The 13,177-nt window shown below is 31.4% G+C and overlaps 1 protein-coding gene across 1 annotated transcript; it reads left to right on the top strand.

Annotated features, from left to right (window-relative positions):
* Positions 1-8,995: 8,995 nt before the first annotated feature.
* Positions 8,996-10,436, top strand: LOC127738823 (uncharacterized). The gene has a single exon (XM_052250227.1). It carries the CDS (start codon positions 9,048-9,050, stop codon positions 10,143-10,145), a length of 1,098 nt encoding a protein of 365 aa, XP_052106187.1. The 5' UTR covers positions 8,996-9,047; the 3' UTR covers positions 10,146-10,436.
* Positions 10,437-13,177: the final 2,741 nt, after the last annotated feature.

Below are 13,177 nucleotides of genomic sequence, written 5' to 3'. Positions count from 1 at the left end.
GGTATTCCCATCAGAATGTCCACAAATATTTTACTTTTTGGCTCCGATAGACTTAAAGTAGATCAAAACAAATTTATATTTAATGATGTGTGTAACTTTTTAATGAAATGCAATGGATTTATATATATATCTGAAATCTAATATCCCTATTCATCCCCCCCTTAAGAAATATTATTCATTTGTGTTATAACACTCTCATTTTTTAAGAGGTCAGCCTCCCACTGTTATGTATAGAGAAATTTGAAGGCTAATCTGTTTGTATTTATTATGTAAAAGCAATCTGTATGAACCTATGACATAAAACAAAGGAAGAGCATGGAAGTATTATTTTTTTATTTTACTTCCATGGGAGGAGGAAGCGGAACTATAAAATATTTTTTTCTTATTAATATTCATCTATATCCAGAACGCTGCAAATTATATAGATCTATGTGATATTATGTCTAACAATCTTTTATATCATAGAGTATCCAACCATTTTTCAATACCAAGTGTATGTCTGTTTGTGTTTTAGAATTATAATTGATAATAATCTTTTAGGAAACAATTAAATAAATGGATGAAATTAATATGAATTTGGGTAATTTGCCACTACTGTTAATGGAAATTTTACCAAAAGTCGGTGAAACTGGTGTTGCACAGGAATTTTCAGATTCTTTTTTTTTTTAAATTTCGAATTTAATAACGACGACAGACATTTTAATTTTGGATGGAGGGTGGTCACCGATCATATTTGTGAATGATAATTCTAGTTAACCCTTTCAGTAATTATTTAATTACTTTTTGTGGTTGAATGTGTCAATTTTCAGTAACTGTGGTATCTAATTACAGGTAACAATCATAGTTCAGTTAATATTTTTTTTCAAATATCGGGTATTTTGCCTCTACAAATGTATATGGTTATTTAGAAAAATTTAAAATTCTGTCTAGAAATTTCTTATATCCTAGAGTATCCAACCATTTGTTTCAATACCAAATGTATTTCGGGGTGTGTTTTAGAATAATACTAAGTACTGGATATTTATCTTTAAGGAACAAATTCCATAAATGAAAGAAATTAATGAAACATTGGGTGTCAGTCATAACTTAAGTCGGTGGAAAGTGTACCTGTAGAGTATTTTTAACAGATTCTTTATATTTCCTGTTTTTAATACTGACGAAGGCCATATTTGATGGAATGTGGTTACCGATAATATTTGTGAATGGTAATAATAATGAACCCTTTCTACCAAAAAATATTTATTTGTTGTGATTGGTTGTTTTAATTTTCAAGAACTGTGTTATTTAGTTGCTGATGGAGGCAACTATTATAGTTCAGTTTATCGTTTTTTTAAAATGTTGTCAGTATTTGCTCATACTCTTGCGATATTGAGAGTAGCACATACCAATATAAAGTTATAAGAATCGCATATTAGACCAAAAATGAAGGTGCATTAAAGATTAAATTTTCTCAATTATATACCTATCTATACACCATCTGCAAACCTTTATAAAGTTACATGGCTGCAAGTTGTAAGCCTTTATCATTAGTTGTAGCCTATATAGAATTAAGAAGATGTGGTATCTCTTTTTTTTTTAAATTCCTCAATCAATTAGGTTCAGTTAAGAACTCTTATCAATTTCTAGTTTCGAAATTTCTTACATTTAGACGTTCCTACTAATCAACCAACTTGGTTGTCAATTAAAAAATAAAGCAGCTTTGAAAAGAGTCAATCAGAAAATCTTGAAAACTACCTTGCAACAAACTGTTTGAAAATGCTGCATTACTGATATCTTTTCATCCCATGCCGCAATAAACAGATTTACAATCTTATCCAATTTAAAAATAATGATAACACTCAATTTCTATCACTAGTATTACATATGTTTTGCTGCAACATTTTTGATTGATGTTTGCTTTATGCCGCCTCAGCACAACACGTCTATATCGTGGTGATACAATACTGTTATGTCTCTTTTAAGCATGCTGTTTGATGCTAATTTGCTATCAAACATGGCCTCCGCTGTTATATAAATTCCCTAAAATTGAAAACTATTGAAAAAGTCTCACTACCTTGTTATAAAGAAAATGCAACAAAACGTAACCGTGAAAATTAAGTAATACGCAATACTTGTAAAACCCTCAGCAAACGTAACTACTTCGTTGCTTGTATAAGAGGGGACACAAGATCAGAAAAATTCTCCAAAAAAAAAAAACATGTGATTTTTAAAGTCGAATTACTAATTATTTACGATAAACTAAACTATAAGGGTTGACTGCATATGTAACTAAATAACACAGTTCTTTAAAATTAAAACAATCAATCACAACAAATTGATACTTTTTTTGAAAGGATTCACCATTGTTATCATTCACAAATGTGATCGGTGACGACCAGGCATGGGACGAATTTCATTGCAATGTAATGCATGTTATTACAATTACTTTGACAAATCCATGCATTAAATTACAATTACAATTACATACATTTATCAAAGTAATGCATTATCTTACAATTACTTTTGCAAAGTAATGCATTGAATTACACAGTACATTTGTAAATTTTATTATCAAGTGAAAAGAAAAATCAAACATTTTGAAAAACAACATGCAGTCACAAAAGATTCTAGCATATCCAGTAACTGTTCCATGTATTGAATTTAAGGTAAACGGACAGAAAGTCACAGGACAAAAAGTCACAAATTTGATAGGACAAAAAGTCACGAATAATTTATTGACAATTTTTTGAATATATAAGAGAAATATCTTGAAATATTTTTTTTTTATTACATTTATTCATTTTACAGTTTAGGAAATTGTTCATTAGCCTTGATTAATAAAAATTCATTAAATTTTAATCATGCAAATGATATATTTCTTGGCACCATGAAGCCCTTTAAGTACCAAGCCACTTTGACATTTTGTTTTCTTAACAATTATTTGATCATTATTGATATTTATTAAATAAATGTTAACTTTACTTTTATAAATATACATTTGTTTTTTTTTAATTTCTATTAAAATATTTACTGAGAATTTCTTTCCTAATTATTTAATAAACACAGAGCTTAATTTATGACTAAGTGTCAAAATGGTGAAAAGATTGTTTGTAAAACAAACTAATTAGTGTTTTAAGACGATGTTCAATTAACTGTTACTTAATCAAGACATGGTATTCATTGATCTTTTGACAACAATGGAATACAGTAATGCTTTTCAAATATCAATTTTTTTATGCAGGAAAGGTATGAAAATGTATGAAATAAAATAAAATAAAAAAAGAACTCAATCTGATATGCAGTGTTGTGTTATTCATTTAGAATTGTAATTTGGTCATTCTAGTCTTTATACCATTTTCTCAATCTTAATCTCCAAATTCCCTCTATAGAAAATCAATATTCAAATGATTATGCTCTTAGTTAATCAAGAAATCTTAAACTCTGCTTCAGTTAAATCTCCAACAATCTGTTAAAAATATATAGTATGTGAAAAAAGTAATGCCATGTAATGCAATGTAATGCATGAAATTACACAACTTTTTGCTAAAGTAATGCATTAAATTACAATCACATGTAATGCAAAAATTGCTCATTACACATTACATGCAATCACTTGGAAAAATGTAATGCATTACCATGCATTACAATTACAAATTTGCATTACCCCATGCCTGGTGACCACATTCCATCGAATATGGCCTTCGTCGTTACTGAAAACAGGAAATATAAGCAATCTGTTAAAAGTTCTCTACAGGTACACTTGCCACCGACTTAAAGTAATGGCTGATACCCAATTTTTAATTCATTTCATTCATTTGAGTGAATTTGTTTCTTAAAGATAAACATCAAGTTTCATTCTAAAACACCGAGAGAAATACATTAGGTATTGACACAAATGGTTGAATACTCTAGGATATAAGAGGTTTTTAGACAGAATGTAAAATGTTCTAAAAAAACCATATACATTTGTAAAGGCAAATTACACAATATTTGAAAAAAGTGACAAACTGGACTATAATTGTTGACAGCATCTGTAATTAGGTACCCCAGTTACTGAAAATTGGCACATTCAACCAAAAAAACGTAATTAAATAATTTTTGGAATTATCATTCACGAATATGATCGGTGACCATATTAATAAAAAAGTAGAGGTCGTTTAAAGGTTATGACTGATCTATATTTCTTTAAAATTCTATTTTATAGTTCCGCATCGTCTTCCCATGGAAGTGAAATAAATGATAATACTTCCATCTCTTCCTTTGTTTTATGTCTTTGGTTCATACAGATTGCTTTTATGTAAGGACGAACCAAATTTTCTATGTTCTTTGAGTTTTCCCACGGCATTGTTATGTGACATCGTTTTTAAAAGTAATTAGAAATAAGTTTTATGCATTCTGTAACTGTTGACTAAATCATGCTTCATTATTACTTTAGAATTTTAATATAGTTTTGACAACTGAACACTTTAAGTGGCGAAAGCTTGGTAGTAGGATATCATTATGATGGTAACCTTGTGTAATGTTCACAGATGTCGTTTAGACAATGAAAGAATTATACTTTATATTTTATTTCCATGTTCAGACGTATTAATGTTATAATAATCAGAGACAACAGCACGTATGTTGTACCGCGGGGTTTTTCGTGTATTAACTGTTGACGTGTCGTCACCGGAGTAGTATCTTTAAGACAGCAACATATTTTGAAACAATCATTAACGTGCAAAATAATGTGATTTTGTAATTCAACAGGGAGTTTAGTAGCCAAAATGTTTTTGATTTTTTAATTATAAAGCATACAAAAACACTTTCTGGAAGTGAATTTTAAAAAATCATCATTAATTCAAAAGTTAAAGGAACTAGGAATTAGTAAAATATGAACAGAGTAGCCTTCAGATTTCTCTACACATAAAAATAGAACAGGGCGAGGTTGATTGCTACTCATAATAAAGTTGCACACAGCATAACATATAAATTTGTTTTGATCTACTTTAAGTTTATCGAAGCCACAAAGTAAAATATTTGTGGAAATTTTATTGGAATGCATAGACTATTTTTGTGTCTTGTTTCAGCTTCTCCACAAACACTATTTTGTTAATTATCGCAGTTAATATTTCTTTCATATACACTGCGACGCCGCATCCAGATCTGTCAGTGCAAAACAAATTATATATGATGGTTTTAAAATATCAGTAGCTTTCACAGAAGGATTACTAAAGCCAGCTCTCAGTTTAGACGCTTGAATTACATCAATATATTGCCTCTATGATTGATATTACTTTGGACTGAAATAACAACTGATATGATGAGAAATGGTATGTAATATTCCAATGTAATCATACCTTGTCCTTCCAATCATTGCAAGATTCTTTTTTTCTTTGAAATTCATATAATTACTTAGTGAAACAAATTTTATAAGGATTTCTTTCTGTCTTAAATTTTTCTTTTAAAATACGACCATATAACACCCTCATTATTTGTTGACAAATGTTGCAACGAAATGAGTCATTAGTCAGAATTACATACATATAAGCCTGTTGGGCAATACTGGGGGCTTACGAAGGCCCCTCAGTTATTTAAGTTGACACAACAGAACTTAAAACTTGAGAATTGGATCTCATCTCTTTAATCAATCATAATAAGACTTAAATTCAGATGTCACATCGGCCCTTGATCTTGTCATCACAGCAACAGCTTTTTAATGCAACTGTCACGGGATGTCATCAAGAAATGACCTTGTATTTATCTCGATACAAATGTGTTCTATCGATTTTTAGTCTTTCATTTAAAGTTTATCTAAAAACTTTAGTGATAAACATGGAAATCATTTCTCAGTGAATGAGAAATCAAAAACAGGGAAATCAGTCATATATCACAACCAATGTGTACAGTTTAATTTATATTTATTGTGAAAGATGCAATTTAGATTAGATTTTAATTTTCAGTTGTGGTGTCCTTTACTCATAATAACTCCTCCATCAGAACTTGAAAATGTTATAAAGACAAAATTCGATGATGGGTGGTCTTGCAGAAACTGTTTTAAATGAATTTGACATTTTGATAAAACAAAGTTTAATGGAGTGAAACGTTAACGCGATAATTCTAAGATAGTTTGAAATTATAGGAAGTATTGCAGTAAGCAATTCAACGAAGGAAACTAATCTTCTCAAGCTATTTTATATTTCAAACAAAAATTAACTTGCAAGGAAATACCGCGCACATTCATTCGTACTTTGTTCATAGCACTGTAAACATTTTATGACTTTTTTTCAGAACTTCGGAACTTGACATTTTCTTTATATATACAAAGTTATATTTTTATACAGTTGAAACAACATAGGAAGTTTCTTAAGTAGATTTACATACAATGATAATATAGAATTAATAACATGGAAAACATGATATTTATTCCCACTTCTACATGCAAAATATTTTAAACTTGGTACTTCAGCGAAATTTAAAACAAAAATGATTTTACATTTTTACTAAAATAAATATTCATATTTAAGTTATTATAAGTACATATATAGATTTTACTCAAAAGATTTCACATATAAAATACTATAATAGAATTTTACGGTTTGTTTTTATGTTGTGTTGTCACACCAATGTCCCATGTAAGGGACATTGAGTGCTCATAAACATGTTTAACCCCGCAACATTCTTAACGTGCCTATTTTAAGCCAGAAACCTTAAATTTAGTAGTTGTTGTTGGTTGCTGTATATCATTTTTGTTTTCGTTTATTTATTCAGTCACCAATAGGTCGCATGACATATGGACTCGTCCTACATCACTTATAATAATGTGCCCAATGCTTAGCATGCAAAGCTCTGATTTCTTGTCTAGCTTTGGCTATATTCTTTTGTCCTTTTTGGTTTATATGCTCTTCATTTTTTTCATGATAAGTATTTTGATTTTCGAATATTTTGGCCTCGACCATCACTGAAGAGATTTTTATTGTAGAAATGCGTATCTGGTTTAGAAAAATTGGTACTGTTATTCGAAGTATCAAAAGTCCGTAGGAATACAGACAACATTGATCCTGTTAATATAAATGGTACAATGGAACACTTGATAACACTTCCTATCGTAATTCTACGGAATGCATACGATTGAACAGTTCTTGCTACATGCTACCTTTGTCTTGACGCTGGCAACATTTCTCAATAACACCAGTTTGAGATATATATATTCCTTTGTTAGTTGCGCTGTTCATCATATGAAGATTTGCCTTTGCTTTTGGATTTATTTCTGGGCCTATGAAAAGAGCTTTTGGAATGAGCATGACATTTTCCTACGCTTGCAACATATTTTTACTACATTTATGTAATGACTTATATTTAAGATTAACTGTACAACATTGTGAATCGAAAGCAAACTGATTTATTTTGTTTTATTTGAGTATCTTTAGAATTTAAAAATGATATCACAAAACTGAAAAAAAAAAATTATTTTCTTCAACGGAAAGCAATCTGTCTTTAATGACTTTTTATATCAATAGAATCGGTCGTGATCGGTTGCCTTTGCTAAAGATTAAAAGATTATGATATATTTGTAAGTTAATCAGTTGAAATCAGACGCTTTTTTTTACTGCTACAAGGCTGATATCAATTGGACGTGGCAATAGCTTTATAGCTATGTTTCATTATCGGTGTTCCCACTGTCTGTATCACTCTGCTCAGCTCTTCATAAACCTGACAATTGGTACACATCAAGGCGTTGTTACGTCAAATACGTTAACCCAGCGTAAAAAAAACTTTTGACCCGAACATATCACCGACGCCATAATGAATGAACCGACGTTGATAAGTTTGAACTAAATTTATCAAGTCATCTTCCGGTTTGCTTGTGAAAAAAGAAAAACACTTGTTTCTGTCATGCAAGGTACACGAATACAATCCGATAAATCGTATAACAGATTTTCTTCATATCTTTTTGTAAAATATCAGCTGCTCGACACAATATGAAGCCTTTTTGAACTCGTTCGCTGCGCTCATTCGACAGAAAGCTTCATATTGTGATTCGCAACTGATATTTAACAATATCAATATGCAGACAACCTTATAATTCGTACGTAATGAGCCTGTTATGTTACGTTAACACGAGGGGTATTGATATTTACCCCTTTATTTGTTTCCCACTCAGATTCATTGGAAAATTAAAAACAAAATCAAACCTTGTAAAACTTTGATTGAAATAGTATAAATAAAGTGTCTAATACGTTTTTGCTTATTTTTCATTAATTTCAATAAAGCAAAATGGTATTTACCTCCTCTTGCAATTGGTCGATGATACCACAACTGGCGGACTCTTAGTTCTTGAGTATATCATTTGCTCTGTAGTTGCCCGGAACTGAATATCAAATATTACTAAAATTTATATTCTAATCCCAGTTCTTTCTACTCAAAACAAATTCTGAAATTTGCATTGAGGAGGTACCAAAAATAGGCGAATTCAGGATATTGAAAGGTGAACTTTTTCTACCGCTAAAACATCATGATAATTGTTTAAATGAAATGTTAAGAAAGGGTTGAAATGAAATTTAATCCATATAAATGTATTGTCAGGGTACCCAATGCATTAGTTATGTATGTCTTTTCATAAGGGGTGCTGCATCCAGTTTAAGTGGACATCCATTTAAAATTCAGAGGGGGCAATGCGCGGGGGCATATGTTAGGTGCCAGGATGTATTTTTTTGGCAGATTGACTATTCATCTTCTGTTGCTACATGTACGTATGCTTTTATTTTTTCCGAGTATTATTTATTTTAAGTTTTGCATCCTGTCTTGGTCATAATTATGTATTTTCAGGTATAATCCTTCCCGGATATTCATTTTCAAAACCCTGCTGACCCCCCTCCTTTCCCCAGAAAATCAAATGATTGTCCCCTAGATCAAACACTATCCATGGATTACACATTCGAATTTAAATCGCATATGCAAATACAGCTTTAATTTCTTTTAATAACATTTATCGATTGACTGCGTTCTAACATTATCTTCAACGCGTCATGTTCAATAAGGAAGAAAATAAATTGACTGACAGGTAGCCATATTGTCAAATTTATTTTATGGCGAAATCTACAAAGACAGCCCAAACTCCAATTTCCTGTCAACTTTGCAATAATGATGCTGTCATTAATTGGAAATGTATCGATTGTGAATTGTGGTTGTGTGATAACTGTAAAATAAACGTTCATTCTCGATTCAAGTCGTCGGAGAAACACAGAGTCGTGTCCACCGAAGACATTGGTAATGATATAACATCTCACCTCAAAGCCCTTCACATTTCAGAAGTAATATCCTCCGTGTTTAACACATACCAAACAGAGTTACCATGCATACATAAAATTGTTTGCAGTGATGACGATGTTGTGTTTCTGTTGTCTAACTCTGATACTCAAAATCACCATTTAATTCAGGCAAAATTACGGAAGGATTCGATAAAAGTATTACAACAATTCGATATTGAGTGCCAGGACTTTGCAGTGAATCGAGATAGTGAAATTATCTTTGCACCAACCTCAAGATCAGAGTTAAAAGCTAAATCACGAACCGGCGATGTTAGAACTATTCTAAAGGCTTCTCCACTGATGATTCTAGCAATTTATCTAAACAAACACGGCGAGCTTCTACTTGGTTTAAGAGACAAGGGGCCTAAATATCCAGTGACGGATTTTTGCACAAGGCAAGTAGTTATTTTGGATACCGATTACAAACGTAAATCGACTTTTGAATATGATGACTCAGGAATGAAGTTGTTCAGTTATGCCGATCGTATTGTAAGTGATTCGAAAAATAACATTTATGTAGTAGATGTGATTAACGACAAGTGTCATGGACAAATAGTTTGCTTGGATATGAACGGAAAAAAAAAGTTTATATACAAGGGATATTCCATTCTCAATACACCTGATACTCCGCTTATACCTTGTGACATTGCTATTACACCGAAACATGTTTTATTAATATCAGATTGGGGAAACCACGCTGTACATGCCTTAACTGAAAAAGGGGAAATATGTGGACTACAAAGAACAAAAAGTCTTGGAATACTTTTCCCATGCAGTTTATCATTTGATTCTGAGGGTTTTTTATTGATTGGGTGTGAAGTAGACCAAGGAGAAACCAATCAACGAGCCAAGATACACGCCGTAAAAATTCATTAATCATATGATGAATTAGCATGAAATAAAAAAAATAAAAAAATTCAACGATGAAAATCACAACTCTTTATTTTCATTAAAAGATCTAAGACTGTAGATGCGACCTCATTCCTTATAATAACATCGTTTTCAAAAAACTAATTCACTTTGTAAATATTCATTTGGGACAATTTTTCATTTTTACCTAGCATTATTACGATTGTGTGTTTGACAACAAAATAATCAAGGTAATCTCATGTTTGTGGATTTGTGATTCGAATTGGACTAAGCAAAATAAAGATTTATTTGGCCTTACACTTTTGAGATGATTCAATTTTTGAATCTTTAAAGTTTTACACAGTCATAGAATTGATAAGGTGATTCATGGACAAGATTCATAGGCTGAATTCGTGCTTTACCCTAAGAATTGTAAAGCAAAATAATTTTAACTTCCAAATTTAACAAAAGAGTGTTTTCATAGTTTTTCATTGTTCTCAAAATATCTTAAGATTGCGCCATCATGCAACAACATAAACATCTAACATTGTGGACAAAACATCTTTGTTCAGCAAGCTCGGGATTATTCTTACAATACACTTATTGTTTAATATGTGAAACAGCAGAAATACAACCTCTTTGATATTGTTGGATGATTTTGCCAAAAAATTACTGCACTCTGATGTCATCCTAATGTTAAAATAGCCATATTACAGAAATAAAAGGAGGAGGTTTGATAAGAGCCATTATCTGACCCCCAAAATTGCAAAATTAGAGAAACCCTTCGGTCCTTTCAAAATGACGTTAGTTTAATTGATCAAAGAAAAGTATGATTTATGATTTGGAAATACAGTTATTATACAACTGTGACGTCATAAACATGTTGAAATGATATATTTGACTTTGAATGGCCATTTAACATAATTATTTAAAAAAAAATTACAATTGAACCAAGGCAGTTAAATAGCTTACAAAATTTTCGACAAAGAAAAAATAGAAAAGGATAAAGAGAGATGTACAGCGAGTATATGCCATAGAATAGATTGATTGTTGTTTACTTAACGTTCGGTGGCAAATATTTCATGCATGTTCAGGACGAAAATTTAAAAAAAAATGTAGGTCATTTAAAGGGAGGTCGACCGGGATGATTGGATTGAAATTTTGATGGATACTGGAAAATGAGAGTATATAAGTTAGGGACATAAATGTAGTCTTGCAACACGGTCCCTCAAACCGTTGTAGGAAAGGTTATAAACGTGCAGAGAGAATGGCACTCTCTCTACATTCGAAATTAAAAGTCCACAAACTGACCGGACATGGCTGCGAATTTATACATGTTGCACATCCAAACGACCGCACAACTTTGGCAAGGGTTCTGCTGCCAGTTGGAAGAAGACCGAGGTAATCCTTGGGGTTATCAATAGGATTGAGTAAATACGGTTCCAAACATTTGACTTCTCTTCCCTTTACATGTGTATTCGTCATTATTGACATAAAGAAAAGTAAAAGAATTAGTTTGTTTTCATTAAAATGACCGTAGATACAAAGGATTGTTTAAGGAACGTACAAATCCTACTTTATGATAAAAGCTGTTATTCAAACAAGAAGTTAGAATTGTTCAACTGATATGATGCTTAATTTTTGTTTTTTGAAAGACATTTGTATTTCTTGTCTTCATTAAAAAATGAGAATTTCAATTTTAATCAGCATAGTAACATTCAAATGTATTGATTTAATGAGAATTTGAAAATATCCTTATTATATCAAATAATGTGACAGTGTAGCCAATTCCCCCCCCCCCCTCCCCTTTTCCCCTTCCCCCCCCCCCCCCCCACACACACACACAAAATGAGGAAAAAATGTGTGAAAATGTGTCTGAAATCTCCTCTATTATCAATTAATAATTTTAAACGACTACAAAAACGAAATGTTTTATGATAATGAAATTTTAATTTATTTCTTTTTATCCTGGATTAAAAGAACTCAAGGGTTTGCTGTTGCAAAGAAATATTGTCGCCTGGACTTTTCTTGTCCGGCAGTAAAGCCCATACTAACGTAAAGAGTTGGGCATAAGTTTCCATACAGAGGTATAGAAATATGACCGTGTCTTGACTTTTCCCCACCGTGCAGTAAACTCCGGCGTACGACAAGCGTCCGTATAGCTATGTGTTAGATATATAAGAACGCAGTCACGCCTAAACGGTCGGAATATAGGGTCGTTAATTCCGATGCCTATGCAGGGAGAGTGACACACGATCTGTACGTCGGAGAACACTAGCACCAACTCTTTCAGAGGTCCGTATGTTGCCTATTTGCAGACAAAGTTTATGCTCCTGTTTAGCAACCCTTACTTTTCCCAGCTGCGGTTGAAATTCCTGTCTTCATTAGTCTGGCTTTTGGGTTGGTATTACCTAGGTGCTGAACTTTCAACTGACATAATGACAAATCTCATGTTATAATCTTATATTAACATACCTCATCCTCCCCATTTGTGCAATATTTTAAAATGTGGTCCTCTTTTGCCTATTTTCTAAGTGAAACAAAATTGAAATGTTCTTCCATCTCTGACTTTGCCAGTTTAGAGAAGGGGTGGCGCATTTTGTTAGTTAACGAAGATAGTTATCCTGGTGGATTTTTTATTTTCATAATTGTTTGGTATGAAGTATGTTATAATTCTGCTGATATAAACATTTTTTTTTAGTCTTAAAATTTCTTTCGAAATATGGAGAATTAAGGTAGTTTTTTTTTCAGTTTCCAATAAAACCTTGCTTAAAATTATAATTTTTATACTTATATAGTTGTATGAATTATAAAGTAATCAAAATATTTGTTGTTAGTATATATATGAATTATAATTATTCACAAATGTATTATGTTATTCCAAATCATAATTTATCATTGTTTTGTTATTTTTTGTTGTTGTTTATTTACACTTAATAGATGAGTGATGTTAAAGCTGATTCTTTGACAATAAAGTTATGACACTTAAAATTCTGTTTTTTGTCCATCCGTTACATTGATTGATTGATTCATTTACATGTGGTTAAATTCACCTGTAA

This window comes from Mytilus californianus, unplaced genomic scaffold, assembly GCF_021869535.1.
Source record: "Mytilus californianus isolate M0D057914Y unplaced genomic scaffold, xbMytCali1.0.p SCAF_4, whole genome shotgun sequence".
Taxonomy (NCBI): domain Eukaryota; kingdom Metazoa; phylum Mollusca; class Bivalvia; order Mytilida; family Mytilidae; genus Mytilus; species Mytilus californianus.
The sequence above is the reverse complement of the archived record's forward strand: the minus strand, read 5'-3'. Positions and strand labels throughout refer to the sequence as shown.